The following is a 20,314-nucleotide window of genomic DNA, read 5'->3' on the forward strand; positions in this document are numbered from 1 at the left end:
TGATTTTGCTATCTTATTTCAAATCTGATTTACAAAGGTGGACTATGTACAAAACTCAGAATGGTCTGCAATTAAAGCGGCTATAAGTCCAGTGAATGGAATGGAAATGTTGCCAGTTCAGACCTGAGTCTCTGAGAATACACTTGCTCTTTTAATCTTTAGTATGCATTTTAAAAGGAAATCTGCTAGTATAAGTTACGTATAGCTTTTCAGCAATATATTTAGGGACGAGGTACTTTAAAATATTATTGTGTAATTTGTTTGCAATTAAGCAATTACCCTTGAACTCGCCTGAGGTAGTAGTTGGTAGTTGTGTAATATATGGGAGGGCTGTTGCTTTCTAGAAGAAAAAATGTAATTATAACATATATCTATATTGCTACAGCTGCTCTGGCAAAATTTCAACACCTCTTTAGTACCTGCAGCATTTATCCAAGCTCTTTCCAGAAAAATTCTAATGGCTGATATTCAGATGATCTGTAAAAAATTGGGTATGAATATTCCTAAACATTAGGAACCCTTAAACATTAGAGTTGGCAGGATGAACCATTATAAAGTATCCCATGCACAGGGAGTTTAGGATGAAAAAAGAAGTTGGCCCAATGTTCAGCTGAGTGATATTCACATTTTTTTTTCCCCATGAAGGAATTGGAAATATTGAAGAAATATTGACCTCCTGATATTTGGCTCTTTAGAAAATAATCTTGGATGATTTGAGTTCTCAGCCATGCTGAATCTGAGCAATTAATGAGACCTTGTGCAGAAATCTTTTGGTGACCAGATGCCACACTTTGTGGTTTTTTGTTTTTGCTTTTGTTTTTTGAAGGGTGGGGGGAAAGAGAGAGAGGGAGGGAGGAAGAGAGAAAACCTAAGGCTGCAATAAATGGAGCAATGATAAGGGGATGGAATTATGTCTCATACATGGACAAAGTCAGATGACTTTCTTTTATTTCTTGTGGGTAGAATGTTTTATTTGTTTTATACTACAGGTAGTCCTTGACTTACAACCACAATTGGGATAGAACTTCAATCACTAAGTGATGTGGTCATTAAGTGAGTCATGCCCTATTTTATGGCCTTTTTTGCTGCGGTTGTTAAGTGAATCACACAGTTAAGTGAATCCGGATTCCCCCATTGACTTTGCTTGTTGGAAACCCCCTGGGAAGGTCATAAATGGCAATCACATGACCCCAGGAAGCTGCAACCATTGTAAATACATGCTGGTTCCAAGTGCCCAAATTTTGATCATGTGACTGGAGGGATGCTGCAACAGTTGTAAGTGCAAGGACTGGTCATAAGTCACTTTTTTCAGCACCAGCGTAATTCTGAATGGTCATTAAATGAATGGTCATAAGTTGAGGACTACCTGTATGATAAGCCTACATTAAGGCTTATATTTCAGTTTCATGAGGTTTACACCTCCAAATTACAGGAAATCAACTACAGTGATTTTCAGTATCTGTAGTTGGAGATGATTTTGGGGCCTACCAAAAAGTAAAGCAGGGACCATACAGAAGACTAGGCCCTTGGTTTTCTTATCCCTAGTGCAGTCAAACACAACTCCTCAATTATACTTTGCAACCAGAAGAAAGCCACTGCAGATACTGAAGCACTGGTAGAATGTTATTTTGGTAAACAATCCATTACCTGGCAATCTTGCATTTTCTAGTACTAATAACTAAAAATAGGTACATTTAAAATAGTTTGTCTCTCAAGCTTGATGATAGGAACAATGGCAGTCAGTTCAAAACAGAAATCATACTACCTACATAAAATATGCACAACCTTGGATACCAGACCTTTGTGAGTTTGAGTGAGACACTTCAGAGACCTAAAAGTAAACTTTGAACTGGGTCTTCCTCATCCTAAGTCCAATACACGCACACTATACTACACAGGTGTTAAATGAGAAGTTACTTAGTCCTAGGCCCACCTGGTATTTTTTGGTGTCTAGTTTCTGACATGCCACTCTTCTGACCTAAAGCCTCTTGTTTACAGTACTGGTTAAAAAAATAAATAAATCTGAGCATTGCCTCCTAGATTCTGAAATTTCAGGTGTAATGAGAAATTTATGAGCATCCACTGATTTATTTCTGATGTATACCCTGAAATATTTGACAAAAATGTCTTAAATCCAATTCATAAATTTAGTAAGACCCCTGAAATTTTTCCACATTATTGTCAATCTCATATTTGGACAACGATAAACTCTGTGTGGATCAGGAATTAGCAAGATTACATTATACTGTATCTTGTCAACTGTATTGATAATACAAGTACTGAGATCACCAAAATCCATTTTTTCTAGGATGTCACAAACTTGATACATTAAAAAACCCAGTTTGACTGCTTCATGGCAACTCTGTAGCAATTTTTAATGCTTGGTTTTTATAACTTTTAATTGTATTTATGTTTTTAGTGTGTTGTAAGCCACCCAGAGTCCCCCATTGTGGGGAGATGGGCGGGGACAAGTTAAATAAATAAAATAAATAAATAAACAACTAAAAAAAAAAAAGTCCAATGAAGCCATATGTCCTAAGTTGGAACACATATATTGTGTATAATAATAATACATATTCCTTTAGACATCCAAACAGAAACAAGTAAGATACAAGACGTTAGTCATAGCCCATTGACTTCATTAAGTGCTTTACTTAATTAAAGCCTTAGGTTATCAGTCCTAGACATCTATTACTAAGCCAAGGAGAAATTCAGACCAAGGTTTACCTGTAGAGAGATTCTATCGCATCTTGATCTAAAAATTCATGATCTTTTCTCACAGTTTTCATGTCAACTGGAAACTGCATATCTGAAAAACAAGTTCCAAATACTATGCTTTCATTTTTATAGTTTAAATTTCCAAAGTTAGGAAAACAACAACATGACTCAAAATGATAAAATCTCTGGAAAGAACTAATAATGCATTTATGAATCAGGACACAGTACCTGCAAATGAGAATTTTAGAGTATATTATTCAGGAAAAACTAGAAATCGTGGAAGTCTATGACAGGGATACATTTTAAAAATTAGAAATTCAATTTTTATTACTATTGCCTACTAGCCCTACTCAGAGATGCATAGTAGAAGACTAGTCCCAGAATAATGCCTACACTAGCTTTATAGGCATTTCCCCCTCCCCCCCAATAATCTTTGTAAATTCTAACATTCATTTTTTTGTTATTTTGATGCAATTACAAGTCTGTTTATTCTCTTATTTATCAAGAACTGCATAAACCTGTGGCCTGACTTTCCTGCTCATTCCTCTGAAATGAATTCTTTATCATCTATTCTTTTCTTTGTCTGATGCTGAACCTATATTAAAGAGATGCCTAGGAAGACTTTAAGGGGAAAGCCAGGGTACTACCTCTAAAAAGCCTTCTTTCCTATAGTTGTTCAACTTTTACTGGGTGACAGCTTGAAAATGTTATTTGAGAACAAAGCCTGGGTCTTAGCTGTGCCGTATGTAAAGTATCTATTGTCCTGTAAACAAACAAACAACAGCATAAATTCCCTAGTGACGCTGCCACCAGCCAAGGTCCTGAAGCAGCAAAGAGTAGGAGATGAAAATAGATGGTCAATCCCTCTAATCCTCTAGACAACATTTACAGGAAAGGAATTTCAAAGAATTCATGATAAAGCAATAAATTAGGATATGCCAATTCTGACATAGCTTCTTTGGATTCAGACTACATACAGGGATTGATTCCAAAGAGATGAGGGAGAACTTGAGGGAAGGTACATTTCTATCTTCTATCTGCAGCATCTGTGTCCACCGTAATGTAGGGTGGATGGGGTTGATAGGAAGAACTCTTAACCTGCTCCTTTCTAGATTAGTAATTGGAGTTATCTACTCAAGAAAGAAGGTATCTGAAAGCAAGAGACTTAATTTTTTCTGATACTCCTCTTCCAGTAATTTTAAAGTAGCCAGGTACCAGTATGGTCATTTGCCAGTTAATTTGTTTAAAAAACGTAGAGATAAAATGAAAAGCCTCATCTTCATTCAAACCTATTTTAATGAAACCATGAATTCTGAGACTTGTATAGGTGTGCAGTACACTTATTCTTGCATTGCTCATCAGACAGACCATCACAACTTTTTACAGCCTGCCATACAGTTTGCATAAAATAAAATATTCTTTCTAGGGTCCAAATACAACAGTGATAAGGAGATAATGTTTCCTTTCACAAGACTATATTGCTACATCATATCTGTAGGAAGTAGCATTCTAAATGGGAAGGGATGTTATTGTCAAAATTCCACAGTTCTGACCCACCACAACCCAACTTCATTGATAGTACCCAAGTTCATGAATAACAACTCTTTGCCTACTTTATGTCCTATCCAAATGGAACTGGCCATTCCAATGTCTATTGCACATGAATGACTTTAAATTAGTGAGTGTTTGTCTATTGGTCATATGTTAAATATAGGTAAAGATCTGCTATGCATAGAAATAGCTTGGCTTTTTTAGACTTTCTGATTATTCTTGTGAGCATTGTAGCAATACCTGCAAACATCTGAGCATACTGGGGGAAACCAGCAGCCTTCAGCCAGTCACAGGCTTCCTTGGCTTCAATTTCTGAAAGAAAGAATCAGAAAACAACTTTAAAGGCTGATATTCCAATATTAGGGAAGAAAAACTACTATCATTAAGTCATTCTGCTAAGTCAAAATCAAACTGCTTGTTTTAATATCTTCACCAAAATAATCCCTAACCCCAAATAGACTCTTGAAATATATTACTCTTCATATACTCATTACAGACCCATGATGATGACCCAAGCATATTTGAATATGTAATTGCATCTAATGGCACAATAGCTTTAAGTAATGTAGAATAGCTGGGGATTGTGATAAAAAAAGTGTTCCACAACAGAAAAAGCATACAGTATCAAACTCAACCAGCAAAAACTTAATCCAAAAAAAACCAGAGACCGTCTTTGAGATATCTTAGCACTCCAGTGTTTTGATAAATATTCTGTAGCATTTTGAAGAAACAATCACTCCCATTATCCTCCACTTATTCCTAAGCATTATAGTTGCACAACTCTCCATCTATACTACTTAGTATTTAGTTAGCTAAACAGATGTCAGGAAATACAGCTAGTCATTTGGTAGCAATTAATAGAAACCTTGTAGCTATAACAGTGTAACATTCTCACAGGAAAAAGGGGGAAACAGAACTCTTGAGGACTACAGAACATTCACCAGATGCCTTAAAATGCAAACATGTTTTAATATACTTCTGGAAAAGTATAGGCTCATCATCTCTAAAATGAGATAACAGTGCAAGTTACTGGGTCCCTTATGAAGACACATCCAGGAATGTTCTTTTTCCTAACCTAGTTTATGTTATAGCTCTGGTACAAATTGAATTGCCAGGACTTTCAGACTTAAAGGTCTCAGTGCAAACTCTGACAGTTAAGGTGGAAGGATACAACTTCATTGCCTCTATTCATCCCTGAGCCACAGAGGGAATGTGCCATTATTGTGTAGCTTTCTACAACATGATCAGCACACAATTATCAAATCAGAGCAATCTATAAGTTGATGAAATATTTGCAGTTTCCAGACTTACTCTCCAACTAATCCAATTGTACACATTTATTTATGCATGCAGTTCCAAATCAAAGCACATAACCAACATACAATGGGGATTAACAACAACTTAATTATAGGGTAGGCAGACTCCATAAAAGGTCTTCAGGTCTATATTGCAAGATCCTAACATGCCCCAGTATCAATAACAGGATTCCCTACATCACTTTAAACTAGCATGTAGTTTCTTTGGCTTCAGCATAATGTGATGTGTAAATCAAATCACTGAATTTTAAAACCCAGATTTATGTCTTGATGTGTCACACAAATGTAAGTAATTTTCATTTATTCAAAAAACACGTTTAAATAAACCACATCCATAGGATATATTAGAAAGCAGTTAAATACTAGAGCCTTCCAACTATAAAACCCTGACATTGCTGCATGGACTACAGTCGATGATCTGATTTTTTTTTTTTTTTTAAGGGTAGGGGTAAATAAAGTGCATGGTAGTTAGTAGATGACTGCAAAGTCCACCTCTCTATACATCTTATGAACCAGAGATCTGCAAGCTTTATCCATTGCCTATAGCTCTTTGGAGCAGGAATTGTGTATATTCTGAGATAACCAGGAGCCCACGGGAATATTCAGTCTGTTCAGAAGGAGAAGTAGAAGCATTACTCGATAGCAAAAGAACCCAAATAAAAAGAAATTAGGAAATAACAAGGAACAGTATGGTATTACTATCACAGATGGAAGACAGATCAGAATGAGTGCATAACCATACAAAAAAATCAGGAACTGAAAGTAAGCACAAGTTTTAAGGAGAAAGTGAAATGAAGCGAAGTATTACCAAATTAAATAACTTGGCTATCAACCTATGATTCAGGCAAGAAACCACAAACTGATCTGTTAAAAGTTACTAGAGTGGAGCTCCAGATCTAGAAGATCAAATTCTGGGATAGATTTATAGGAAGCCAAGTAGGCAGTTCTAATCTGCCCCATCTCAGCTCAAAATCCTCTGCAAAACTTTAGTCCTGATCTTTCATTCTAAACCTCTGCTGTGCTAAACGTCATGACACCTCAGCACCCATACCAAAAGAGGAAGAAGAGAGGGAAGGGGAGGAGGAATTAGTTGCTGCTATTTTCATAACTTGCATACAATATGGTAGTCAGGCAAGGAAAAAAGGAAGGAGAAAGACTGGATTCAATGTATCAACAGACCTAGCCTTAATTCAGAGTGACCCTTGTGATTAGACCCCTAGCAATCACTACAATGAAAGTGATCTTCACTATCAGTCATTTCTCACTCCAATAACTTGGTAACTTGGGATGGGTTGCAAGATCTTGGAAATACTTTACTATTCATTCCACCTCATTTTTTCTCATCTTCAGCAGTTACAAAATGATATTTTATGAATTATCTTAGCTAGCTGATTGGTTTAAAGACTGTTTTTGTTTATAGAAAAGAGACCTGTGGGTTAATCTTCCCACCCATACCTTCAATGAATAGATGTACCACCTTGAGAAAGGGATATAATTATTTATTATAACCCCCTTCCCTTTGCATGAAACCCTCTCAACCTATTTGAAGTTTGCCATGTTCATTTGGCATGATATGAATTATTTCTGCTGCAAATTTCATCATATTCTGTCTCAAAGCAAAAAATTTAAAAGCACGTTAAAGAAATGTTGTAGGAATATAATCCCAAAATTCTTACGGTGATCTCTCTGAAATTTTCTCATAATGACTGAACTTTCCTGCAGATTTCATCCTGTTCTGATTTAAAAAAAAAAAAGTTTTCTAAATGTTTGTTTTTCCTGTGCTAGATATTGGAGGACAGAGCTTACAGTAGTTTTGCAGTAGTTTTGCAGTCTGGAGACTAAACCCCTGTAAGTGACCCAGGCAGATTCTGCCCTCACTTCACAGGCATAATGGTTAACATTGTATATCAGAGCCTCCTGTGGAGTCAGACTTTGTGAGAGCAAATTTTTAGAAAGATACATTTTCAGTTTTTTACCCAGAACTCAGGAGCTGGGTGACTTTGAGCCAGTCACTCTCTCTCAGCCCAACTCACCTCACAGGGTTGCTGTTGGGGAAAACAGGAAGAGGAAGGAGTATTAGGTATGTTCACTGCCTTGAGTTATTTATAAAAATAATAAAGGTGGGATTAAAAAAACAAGTTCCTGTTCAACATTGGTTCTCACTACAGCCATCCATCCATACTTTGTGATCCCTTTCATTCCTTAGAGATAAAAGAAAAGAAACTTCATACCAAGAGACACGGAGCTGATGTGTGAAAATAAACCAGTGAACAACACACCCAACTCAAATATCATTGGAATTATTTTTATAAAAATACTTGCACACTGCATGAACACTGAGAGAAAAGAAGCCCCAAACTGATCAATGAAGGCATCTTAAGCAATGGCCTTATATTCAGTTAACCCTGATTGCTGCAAGCACAGCTTTCATCAGCAGAATGGAAAAAGAAAATTACATCCCGCCCTTAATTATAATTTGTTCCTGAGGTTTGGGGGACTTCCCCCAAAACAATTGGGAGAGGTGTGGGCTGGAAACACCAGTGAAAGAGGGGGAAATTATGTTGTGCCCCTTACTCGCTGTGAAGTAGTTTGGGCTGAGAGATCGCTCCCCAAAGTCATCCAATCAACATCCATGTGTGGAGAACCTGGATGTCCATTGTCCTACCCCAACACTTAATGCCTATACCACACTACTATACTTAGAACTGGTCTCCTGAAAAGCTGGTTAATCTTATTCTTGAATAGATTGTTCTAAAACTTTTCATTTTTTTCCTAATATTAGACTTTTTCTTTTTCCAAGTTTGATTCAATAAGTCACTCAAAAACAAAACCAAAAAAAGAAAAAAGCCTTTTAATGTATTTTATGAGGCCATGGTGCCAAATTCTAAAGATTTATGACTCCCCTTCTCTTTGCACATAACACACATTTCCTCTTTCTAAACATTTGAACAGTTGAAAGTTTCCACTTCCTGCTGGTTTCATTACTCAGGAATTAAAGATCCAGGAGATTATTGAAACAACCACTATTAGATCCTTTTTAGAAATTATGCAAATATGCCCCATGAATCTTGCCTAATTTTTAATTTCAACACTGAAAAATAGCAGTAAAAATCATTAGAAAGATGCCTATGACTCAGATCAATCTGTGCTTGAGAAAGTTCAAAAATGCATCAAGCAGCAATATCAAATATATGCCTTCTTTTAGTAACAATTTGCACTGTTAATTAGACGATAAAATAAAAAGTTAGTAACTTAATATATTGAGTCATAATCTAGCACAATTCTACCACACAGTAGTCAATAAGATGCACATTTATACCTGTACTGTGATCATACTCAATATGCATTAAAAGGCAAAAGACATAAATTAGAACATTTTTCGCAAACAAAAGTATTTAATTTAAAACTATTATTGACAACTGACTCACATATTTAAATCTGTTACCTCTGATGTCTGTACCTTATTAAACTGCTATACTACTTAAAATGATGTTATAGTCAATACCTTGATGTCATTATTTTAACTGGCAATCTGAACTGATTGTTAATTTCTAAGATAGTGGTGGTGAATTTGTAGCCAACCAGTTGTTATTGTATGATAACTTCGGTGAACACAATTTGATAAGGTAAATGGTCAAGGATAATGGAAGTTGTAATCTAACATCTGGAAGACAAAGACTATCCATCCGTATCCCAAAAGGTAGTTCTCTTAAACTATAGCATACAAAATATATAGCTGATAGCAGCTCTCTCTCTCTACACAGACACACACACACACAAACAAACTGTGTGTATAGTTTCAGGGAGTTTCTAGTTGACTGACGTCTGACTACTCAAAATGAAATGGAAGGACAGAACTTCCTCAAAACATTGAGAAAGTTCTGTCCTTCATTTACATTCTACATGCATTTCCAATCTTAGATGCAAATATTCATCATCCATATTTGAAAATATTCTGGAAGTTTCAGATATGAAGGAACTTCATAATAATTATATCTAATGCATATGTCAGGCAAAATTTCCTATAATGTAAACTAAGGTAAGTTCAGCAAGTCATATTAAAATTTCATATAAAAATATAAAAATAGAATCAGTGATGCTTCTCTCTCTCTACATTGTACCATTTTCATAGTCATTACCAAATCCTAGTGGCAGATCAATTGGATGCTATTTCCAATCAAATATAAGATTGTTTATGCCAGCAGTGTTACTGTTGCATCCAGACATCAGTTTGATCAGCACAGTAAAAATAGACTATGATACCTTTCCCCCTATTATATTTATCCTGACACATGTAACTGTAGTTCTCCCATCCTACCTTGAAATAATAGCCCTACTGGAGCAGCAAAATAAAAAGGCTGACAGTTATTTAACAGTACATGCAGGATTTACAGCTGTCATAAAACTAAGCCATTAACTTTTGCCTATTGCTCCATCTGTTCTTAGAATCTTAACCCCATTGTTCTCCCCCGAGGCCTGCTCCAGAACCACAGTCAACAAGCACTGGTGCCTGTGCCAGACAAATGCCAAACACTGGAATTCACAGTCCCCCTTGTACTAGCTATACCCATCCGCAATTGCATTGACAAAGTCTTTGTGCAACCTCCTGGTTTAAGGCTGATTGTTGACTGGGGCTGCAGCTGGGGAATTCATGAAAAGGCCAACACAAGGTCATACTGTAGATCAGAGCTCTGTGCAAATGATGCTTGCCAACAGGCACAGAGGGGCTCAAAACAATAAAACTCAATATGCAAGAGGCCTATAGTGCCAGAATAGTATTGTGTTCATGCAGTAAATAAGGAGAAAAATTTTTGCAAAAGTAATTTAAGAGATAGCTGTTGAAATACAGTGTGTGTGTGTGTGTATCTTCTCTCTCTCTCTCTCTCTCTCTCTCTCTCTCTCTCTCTCTCTCACACACACACACACACACACACACACACAGAGGCAGGCAGTTTCATTTCCTTTCATCTGATTCTCCACACAGTATACGCTTTTATACGTTTTTATACGGTATAGCAGAAGCTTCTTCTAATAATACAAGTACAGCTTTTTAGGGGCAGGTTGTAATAATCATTCCAGTCTCTGTGGAGTACTAACAGCATTCCCAATACATCTTAGTTATTTGGACTGAGAAAGAGACATAAGTAAGTGAACAGAACAGTTTCAAATCTTTTCCATACCTCTTTTCCCAACAGGCTCAGTTGCAGAAAGGAACTCAGTGTCAGGTCAAGTCGGTCTTACATGCTAAAGAACTGCTCTCATTTTTTTTCCCCTTCTTTTCCTGAGCTCAGCTATGGCTGTTTAAGGGCATAATAATGTCTAATTTTAATTTTAAAGAACGATGCGTACATTCTTACATACCACAAGTCTAAGGTCAGGAAGGGTTACTTGAATCAGTAACAGTCAAGGATTCACTTCAGGAATATTCAGAAATGACCAACAGCATGGAATGCAAAGTATGTATTCAACTGTGCCTCTTGCATTTCTCTTTTAATCTCTGCTTCCCTTCCTACCAGATGACCCTGGTATCTAGAGATGCATCACTGAATTGCAACACTGCTCGGGTTGAACAAAGCTGTTCGGCCATAAGATTTTGTAGAAGTGTTCAGCCTAAGGAAATGACACAAAACCCGGGAATCCGAAGTGAGGCTGACCCTCTCTACAACGAAACCTGCGCCCCTTCCCTTCGAGTGGCCCATCGCTGGCCAAGCCCAAAGCCGCGAGAAGTCACACGCTCGCCCCGGCGGGCCGCGTTCCATCCTGACATCGCTTCGCTCGGGAGGTGCCCGGCCACTCGGGGCGCACCGCAGCCCGGGCAGTTTGACCACGCTCCATCCCGCCTTCGACTCGAAAGCAGCCTTCCAGTTCTCCACAAAGACGCCCAGAAGCCTTGATCCTAGCCTGGCCCGGTCCAGCGGAATCAGCGCGACCGAAGAGAGTGCGCTACTTCATCACGACGATACTTACGCGTTAGTATCATCCTGACTCGGTCCTCCGGCTAACTGGCGTCGCCGCTCCTGCTTCACTCTCTACCCATCCTTAAAAAAAGCTCCGCAAACCAGAAGCCGCCAAGCCAGCTGCCGTCCGTCCCAACCAGCTTGCCGAAGAGAAGCGAAGAGAGCCCAGAACTGGGGGCGCCTCCACCGAGCTCGCGCACCGCTTAGATGCGCGCTCCTTCTCTCGCTGGCATCGCAAGCCCCTGTTCGCGCAACGCGAAAGCTACGCGAATAGGGCGCGCCCGTCCTGATTGCAGAGGGAAATGAGCGAGGCGGGCTCTTGGCTCCTCCTCCCCGGCCGCCTTTTCTGGGGAAGCGAAGACTTGCAGATGCTCTCCGATCTCTTGGCGAGTTCTGCCGTTTCAGTGCGGGCGCAAGTATTTGGAAAGCAGAAGAAACTGTAGTCGACCTATCATTGGTACGCATAAATTAACGTTTAGATTCGGGTACAATCAAGTGGCAAATCGTTCTTGATTAACGGCCAGGTACCTTTCCCCTCCCCTCTCAGGTTCCTTAATATCAGATCATCTGACCAAGCCCCTGTTTATGCTATGATTTCTCAGAAGCTGCTGTGGACAGAATCATTATTCATTCGATTGTAACTCAGCAGTGTCACATATGTATTCATACATCGTATCATATAGCCAGTACTATAGAGTTAAATAAAATAATTCAAATATTCTTAAATGCTGATCTATATATGGAGTGTATGCGTATGCATATATGCGTTATTATTAGGCAAAATTAATCCATTGCAGGATGAAGACACTTCAGTCTATCATAATCTACCATGCTGGCCCAGGACAGGTTGGTAGACAGAAGTATACGTGTACATGCTACATACATAAACACACACACATGCTTTCCATGTTATATGAGAAATGTCAGATTAAAAAAAATAATAATAAGATTGCTTAAAATAGGAAATACATCCTTAAAAAAAACCCACATATGACATTCAATTTTTGACATATATTAGTTCAACCATTTGGAATATAGCACGTGCATTTTTAATCCTTCTTTTAAATTAGATTTTACAGATTTTTTATTTATTTATAGATTTAAAAAAAAAAACCCAGAATGTTAAACACAATTTAATCTGGAAGCAAACAAGTGTTAAATCAGTCCTAAGTAGACTAACTGTTGAAAGATTCCAAGTGTGAAGTTACCAGTGACTATAACCATCTATAAAATTGCACTATGGCACAAAACAGATACATTTTTGCTGCTTTTAAGAATACAGTATCTTCAACTCACCTAAAATAAGGGTGAAGCAAGGGTGTTTGCTTCACCCTTATTTTAGGTGAGTTGAAGATACTCAACTTCGGGGGATGCAGTGGCGCAGTGGCTTAATGACGCTGAAAGTTGCCGGCCAGAAATGGTCGACGCTTCAGCGGTTCGAGTCCAGCCTTCGCGTTAAACAGGGTGAGCTCCTGTTTCCTCCTCAGTTCCTGTCAACCCAACAGGTCGAAAACTCACGTGAGTAGACAAATGGGTACTCTCACTCCGGTGGGAGGAAAAATGCTGGCGGCGCCTTGCAAAAAGGAGTTGGGAGCAGTTGCCGGTAAGCGCAAAAAAACGTGTGCGCCCGAAAAGGGCGCAAAGCAACGGAAACCCCGCCTCCTGCACTCGCCAGCTGGGCTCTGCTCTAGGAAGGAGGCTCTGGCAAACCACTTCCGAAAAACAATTGCCTTGAAAACTGCAAGGACTCCTCCAAGCAGTCACTGCAGGGTCAGCAATGACTGAGCGCAGGCAAAAAAAAAAAAAAAAAAGGGTGCAAAAAGTCTAGCTTACACGTGTAGCTATTGTACATTTCTTCTGTGATCCCTAGAATGGCTTGGCCGAAACATTGACTTGTTTGTTTACTGATTGCATTAGGGGAAGATTAGGAGCAAAGTATATGCCTTAAGCCTTCCAGACACTTAAGGTAACCATTTATCCCTTAAAATTCCTGAGCCTTCCCAAAAATCATATTTGGAACATGGCCTTTGGTATTCCATTCAACGTTTGGTGTAGTTGATGGAAATTATGCACTAGTATTTTAAGGAACTGTTGTGAATCATCACCATCACTTTCTTTGTTGTTTTAAACTGAAATGCTCCCTCTGCAAACGTGTCAGGCAAAATTCCACAACTATCGTATTAATTAAAATTACTTTAAGCTTATTGATAGCATACTCCAAAATATCTTTACATCTATTGAAAACTAATTGTTATACAGTTTTATGCATGATACAATTAGCCTTTCAGAGATCTTGGCTCCATCTATGAAATCTAACTTTTTCTATCAGATGGCTCTCAGTTTATATTTACATATGGCATCAAAATTATATTTACATATGGCATCAAAAGATAACTCATGGATCTATCTATCTGTGCCATGAAAATTAAATATATTTTGCCCTTTTAAGAAAGGTAAGATTATACAGGATACCATGATAGTCACTTCCTCATGAGATAGGCAGTGTCTAAATTCAAAATATAAAACAAACAAACAAACAAGATTAAGCAATATTTACTCTATCATATGCAAGATGGGTTATTTTAAACTGTGCCAAGAATCTATATATGTGATAATTACTCATTGTCATCAGTGTGTGTAGTAGCTGGTGAATCTGATCATAACAAAACCAGCCACCTTTTCAATTCATTTGGTAAAGAGGTCACATTTAGAAAAATATGGTATTTTTCAGCAGCTGATTAAACTATTTCTCCTGTGCTAGATTAAAATACACACATACACACTCACACACACAACTTTGGGTTGTTTACACATCATCTATTAGCATCACCAAATTACCACTGAGCATCTTCATTTAGATTTCACATTAAGCTATGACTTTGGACTCTTCTTCATTGCCATGTTAAAGTGCGTCCCTACAGTCCCTGGGCGGGGGGGAGGACAGGGCACAAAATATGCCCATATACTCTTCCCCTGCCCTCCAGGCCAAGCTCTATTCTGCCTGAGTAATGAGGCCAGGGAGTGATGCTGTCCTTACTGCTTTAATGTGGGAAAACTTAAAGAAAGTGATAGCTGGATTCACTTGGCATCGTTTGCCTTCCCATCAAATATCACCAGCTGGCATGAAAAGCATCTGCCTGTTGCTCACCTTAATGTGGGCTGAGGCTGAAGAGGAGTTGAGATTTGATAGATAGCTAGAGTGATTCACTACATCAGTAAATTCCTCCAGATTATGTATATTAACTAATTCCTACAGTGAGGCAGCATGTCATAATCTCTTTTCAAGTCCATATGACCAGACCTGGAGTTCTTTAAATATATTTCAGTAGTTTCAGGCTAAAATCATTTTGTTGACAAATGGCCATTTTAGATGTATTTAAAAATACCTTAAAGATTGAATTGTCTCTCAATTTGTGTATCTTTTTTTTCTTAAATATTGCCCAAATTTTAAAACTTTTACAAATAATTTGATTTATACAATTAATCATACTGTGTTTGAAACTGCCTTCAGCAGTCTTGTGGGAAAAGGAGATATATCTATTTAAAAAAAAAACAAATACCCCTCATTATCCAGATATACAACTATAGAAAATACATGAACCAACAGCCTGTACAAATGAATCATATATGAGTCTAAAATTCTGACTCTGGCAAAAAATATGCTGGACAAAGTATTTGGAGGAAAACAGGAGGAAGGGAAATAAGCTTTTACTGTGTTGTAATCAGATGTCCTAAATTAACTGGCTGAGGCAGACAAAGCCTTTGCTTTAGTCTAGACAACAATAGCCAGGGCTTGATCAGTAGTAAATTTAAGCATTTAGGATTGCTTAACTATGTGCAATGTTGTCAAAGTTTTCATAGTACACATTGTTACAACCATGTAGTTTTGCCCCCAAAAACTACACCAGTAGAATTCTTCCACTACCACCAACATCTTCATTTTATATATTTTACTAAGGAAACAGATTCCTAATAATGGGAAGCATATGGAATTGCTGCACTGCCTCTCGCTCACTTTTACATGTATTTAATTCAAAGATGTATACAGTTGCCCAACTTATATATCATAACCTCAGGAAGCTCACAGAACGACAATAAAAATATGAAAACTATAAAAACCACAACAAAACCTCCTGGTGCGTCAAAGGCAACATACCCCCATACATCCACATTCAGCTGCACTCAGCTCCAGCCTCGCTCTACCCCAGTGCTGTGGGAAAGGCCAGCTTTTCTGAGCCTTCCAGAAAGCTATGAGGTTGGAGGCCTGCCACATCTCAGGTAGAAGGGTGTTCCACAAGGCAAGGGCTGCCACAGAGAAGGTACACTTCCAAGATCCTGTAAGATGACAGCATTTAAGGGAGGGGACCTAGAGTGCACCCACCCACCCTGAGCGTTCTGGTGGAAAGGTCAGATACCCTTTGGGAGAGGTGGTCCCACAAATAATCTGGCCCTGTGCCATTCAGGGCTTTAAAGGTGATAACCAGCATCTTGAATTGCACCCAGAAGAGACTGAGAAAGAGTACAGCTCATGTAGCAGTGATATAATATGTGCAAACTATGGAACACGTAAAATTGTGTGCAGTGCTGCATTCTGGACTAGCTGTAACTTCCAGATAGTCTTCAAGGGTAGCTCCATGTAGAGCGCAGTGTAGTAATCCAACTGGGAAGTGATCAGAGCACAAGCGACTGAGCAAGGTCTCCTGGTCCAGGAATGGGTGCATTTGGCACACTAGAGAAATCTGTGTGAAGCCCCTCCTGGCCACAGCTGCTACCTCCCTCTTGAGCAAGAGCTGCAAGTCCCGGAGAACCCCAAGTTGTGAACCAGTTCTGTCCAACTGATGTACCTAAGTCAATTCCAGCTGGCATCCAACTCCAAGCAAAGTTGAGCAACTTTACCTGACAGATGTCGAGAATATTTCTCTTAATCTTTTGCAGACTGAAGGGAAAGGAAAAGGCATATGTGAGGGAGTGAAATGCTTGTAGGAGACTGGTAGACCTCTTTTCATCCATATGCATTCACTGGATGTTCTTTTTAAAGCTTAGCTCATTGGGTACTCTCCATGGGCCAAATCAACAGCAAAACCTTTTCTTCTTGGGTGTACCCATGACCATAATGTCAATGGCAAGAAATACTGAGCATTTAGTACAACAACCTTTGGGGAACCATAGGCTCCTGAATCCCGTTTTAGGTAGAAATACCTGGGACCAACTCTGGGAAGTTCTACATGCAATGTAGGCTCTACCAATGAGCTATGAGTGATCTGCAGTGTACATTCCCATATAGATATATTTTCTCCAAAGAGAATAATGCAGAAGTTGGGACCTGCTCTACCTCATTAGGAATTTAAACTGATATTGCCTCCAGATACAATATTTGTCTTCGTCGTCTTCTTTTCCTTAGCATGAATTGCATTAAGCATGCTAAATATACACAGATAAAATTCTATAAGTGTGCTATTAATATGCAGCATTACAGTAAATTAGGGATTCTGCAGCTGAAGCAAGACTTGCTGAGTAAAAGTAGAAGCACATTTTGGGACATACATACCCTTATTTGGGTAAGAAAAACCATGCACATGCTCTCCAAACTGACCATTTTAAACAAAACCCCAAACTATTTAAAGATTATAAAATAATATTTAAGTCTAAGTAATAGGGCAAATAAGGACAATCTTATTGCTAAATCTGGTGTCATGGCTTGTACTCCACCTATTATTTGTTAAATAAAAATGTACATTTCTTCCCTTAAATCAGATCTTGGCTTACCATCTCTTCCCCAAGAGAAAGCTGCCCTGCCCAGTTTGCCTAAGATCCAGTCCAAGGATGGGATAAAATGAACACAAATGAATTGTGGGGAACAGAAGGTTCCTTCTCCAACACATGAATTCATCATGCAGAGTAAGGGTGGGCAGCTTTCCCTCTGTCACAGGGCTCACTTCCACCAGAGTTATCGACTAAGTCTGCTGGCCAGGCCAAAACAAATAGTAGGTGATGCCAGAGCAAAAAGTGGGTGGGTCTACATGTCCTTCTTCCCCTTTTCTCTATCACAGCCAAGAAGAGGAGTGATTGCTCTTCGCCAGAGTTCTGCACTGATCTTTCCCCAAAGATTTTAGCCTGCAGGTGGAACACTGTAAGTTCTCTGCCTTTAATTTAGGCAGGATTTTTATTTATCTGGATGGTGTGCTACAAATGCTTAATACTCCTACTCTTGCCATATTAATGACAACATGGAGAATGACACTTTCATTCTGAAATGGACTAGTTCATTTGAAATTCCTTTTCGAAAAGGAGCATGAAGGGTGCACGATTTAGTTTTTAAACAATCTCCTGACAATTTTTTTTTAAAACTTATTTAGTAAGGTGAATAGGTGTGAAGTCCTGCTGAATAAAGCATGTGTGTACCACAACATACCCAAAAACCTGCCAGATGATAGTTTGTTGCTGCTGTATTTCTGTTGGTGATTTCTAGCTCATTTGTCTATTTTGATATTGATTATATATTATACTTCCTTTTAATCACTGAGTTTCTGTGGTACAACCCAGGTTATTAGGAAGTGTGGCTCCAAGAGAACTAACTTTAAGACTGCTGTCAATATAGGGCCACTTGGCAGTGCTTTAAATATAAAAATTAATTAAAGAAGGGAATATCTCCTCTCCACTCAACTAAGAATATAATCTAAATCTGAGTATAAAAAGAAATGAGGGAGGCCCAGAGAGAAGCAAAGATATCTGAACAATGAGCTCTTTAAGCATTTGAAAACCATCTTGCTGAGGGTCTAATGTGGGATAATATATTTCATTGTCCATTTTGTGGGGCCTTCTGTGCAGCGTGCTCAAGCTATGCATTTACCAAAGAGCCAAGGACAGCAAAATGTCACAAGTTTCATTTGGCCCCTCAGAAGAAAACAAAACCTAAATAAGCACTGTGTTGCTAGAATTTTTCACAGCTTTTACAGAGTAATCTAAGCAGTCACTTAATTGTAACAGGCAGTGTTGCTAGCTGCCTTGAGGAGTCTATGCAGGCATATTTTCCCTTCAGTCTGACATCAGTATCTGAGAAGCAAATAATGTGATGGTTTTAAGGTGTGTTCAGTTGATGATTAGAACTGCTGGTGCCTGCGGGGTGGGGTGGGGACATCAACATTGACAAAAAGGTGAACAGAGTAGGGGCATCCCATGGGGGGAGTGTCAACAGTATAAAAATGGCAGGCACAACTAGGCAATCAACACCTTGCTTCTTCTTAACACATGGCATATGCTTTGTCAGGCCTAGCCCAAAGAACTCCTGGGGACCATGCAGGTTCAATCAGCAAGGTTTATTAGCCAGCGCTTGTTTACAGAAATCTTCTCAGACTGACCACTAGTTCCCAAGCACAGCTATTCACTATCTTCTGGAATTTTTAGGGATGCGCCAGTTTCCTCCGCTTATCTCCAGAGCGTTGCTCTGGAGACGAGAGCGCCGTTTTCACCCCCGTTCCTCCATTCCAGTCCATCACATGCTTTGCACACATGACATTCTTACCCCCTCTGCAGACACCACAAGATGGAGTGTCATAATGCAAGTCTCACCACTTTTGTGTGCACACAAACAATGAAAAGAGACAGGACTTGCATCATGATGTTTTGTTCTCCACCTTCTAATTTTGAGCACCCTCCTGGTAGACACTACTGATCAGCATTTAGCATGCATTTGTCAAGAACAATCCTGCCAGACTAGCTTTGCCCCATTTTTAATTAGATAACTTCCTTAATAAATTGTGGGGATGCTGTGGATAACTTGATCTCAGCAAAGCATTTAACAAATTTCCCCAAGATATTTTGATTTGAGCAAACTAGTTAAGAATAGGCTGTATGACAGCAATGGAGGCCAAAGCTATCTGAAAGATTTTTCTCAGACAGTACTCATCAAAGGTTCCTCATCAAACTGGAGAGAGATATTGAATAGAATTTGTTCTTGAATTGGGTGCTCATCAAGAGAAAGTGGAAGTTATGCTTATCAAATCTGTAGATATAAAACCTGTGCAGGTATATTCTAAAAGACAGGAAAAAAATCCCAAATGAACTTCTGTTATGTTAGAGAAGTGAGCTGAAAACAACATAGTGAAATTTAATAGAGACAAATATTAATGTATTCATTTAATAAAAAAAAATCAAATGCACAAGTGTAGATGGGAGGACTAACTAGATAACAAAACATTTACAAAAGTTTTTAGACTTGTAGTTGATTAAAAACTGAACATGAGTCAGCAATGGGATATGGCTGCAGAAAGGCAAATATGTACAGTTTCCCAGCATCATTTCAACAGAAATGTAATTTCCAAATCATAGGGAATAATATTCTACTTTGTTGTGTTTTGGTCAGTCCCCTGTCTAAGTATGGATCTCAAATATTGGTCTCAATACTTTTTGAGTTTTATGCTCTACAATTTAAGAATTCAGACAAACCAGAGCAGGTTTACAGAAGTTCTATGAAGAGAGCTTGAAGGAATTGGAATGTCCAGCAGTGAGAAGAGTAGAGAAAATGGATGTGCTCTTCAAATACTTAGAGAGATATCATACAGAGGAGAAGCAAGATCTTGTTTCTATCATCCCAGTGTGCATTATATGGAATAACAGATTCAAGCAATAGGAAGACAGGTTCTGACTGAATGATAGAAAAACCAGAAACCAATTATTTAGTGAGGTGGTGGATTTCCTTTTGCTGGATGTGTTCAGACAAGAGCTGCAGAATCATCTCTCAAGAATGCTTTAATTTTCCTGAAGAGAAGGAAG

The 20,314-nt window shown here is 38.6% G+C and overlaps 1 protein-coding gene across 2 annotated transcripts in view; it reads right to left on the reverse strand.

Moving 5' to 3' along the window:
• The window catches only part of LOC103066828 (rho GTPase-activating protein 7-like), an 87,438-nt gene that overhangs the window by 26,196 nt on the left and 40,928 nt on the right, over positions 1-20,314 (reverse strand). The window contains exons 1-3 of one of the 2 annotated variants that reach the window (XM_025164510.2): positions 11,553-12,121; positions 4,510-4,581; positions 2,728-2,809 (exon numbers count right to left, since the gene is read on the reverse strand). In XM_025164510.2, the coding sequence (XP_025020278.1) occupies positions 2,728-2,809; positions 4,510-4,581; positions 11,553-11,565 (167 nt within the window). In that variant the 5' untranslated portion in view covers positions 11,566-12,121. Of the gene's footprint in view, positions 1-2,727; positions 2,810-4,509; positions 4,582-11,552; positions 12,122-20,314 lie in introns of those variants that run through there. The other variant, XM_015887494.3, reaches the window with a different exon arrangement.

The sequence above is a fragment of the Python bivittatus genome, unplaced genomic scaffold, assembly GCF_059951505.1.
Source record: "Python bivittatus isolate LINGU-HERP-01145 unplaced genomic scaffold, Pbiv_v1 ctg000080_np1212, whole genome shotgun sequence".
In the NCBI taxonomy this organism is placed as follows: Eukaryota; Metazoa; Chordata; class Lepidosauria; order Squamata; family Pythonidae; genus Python; species Python bivittatus.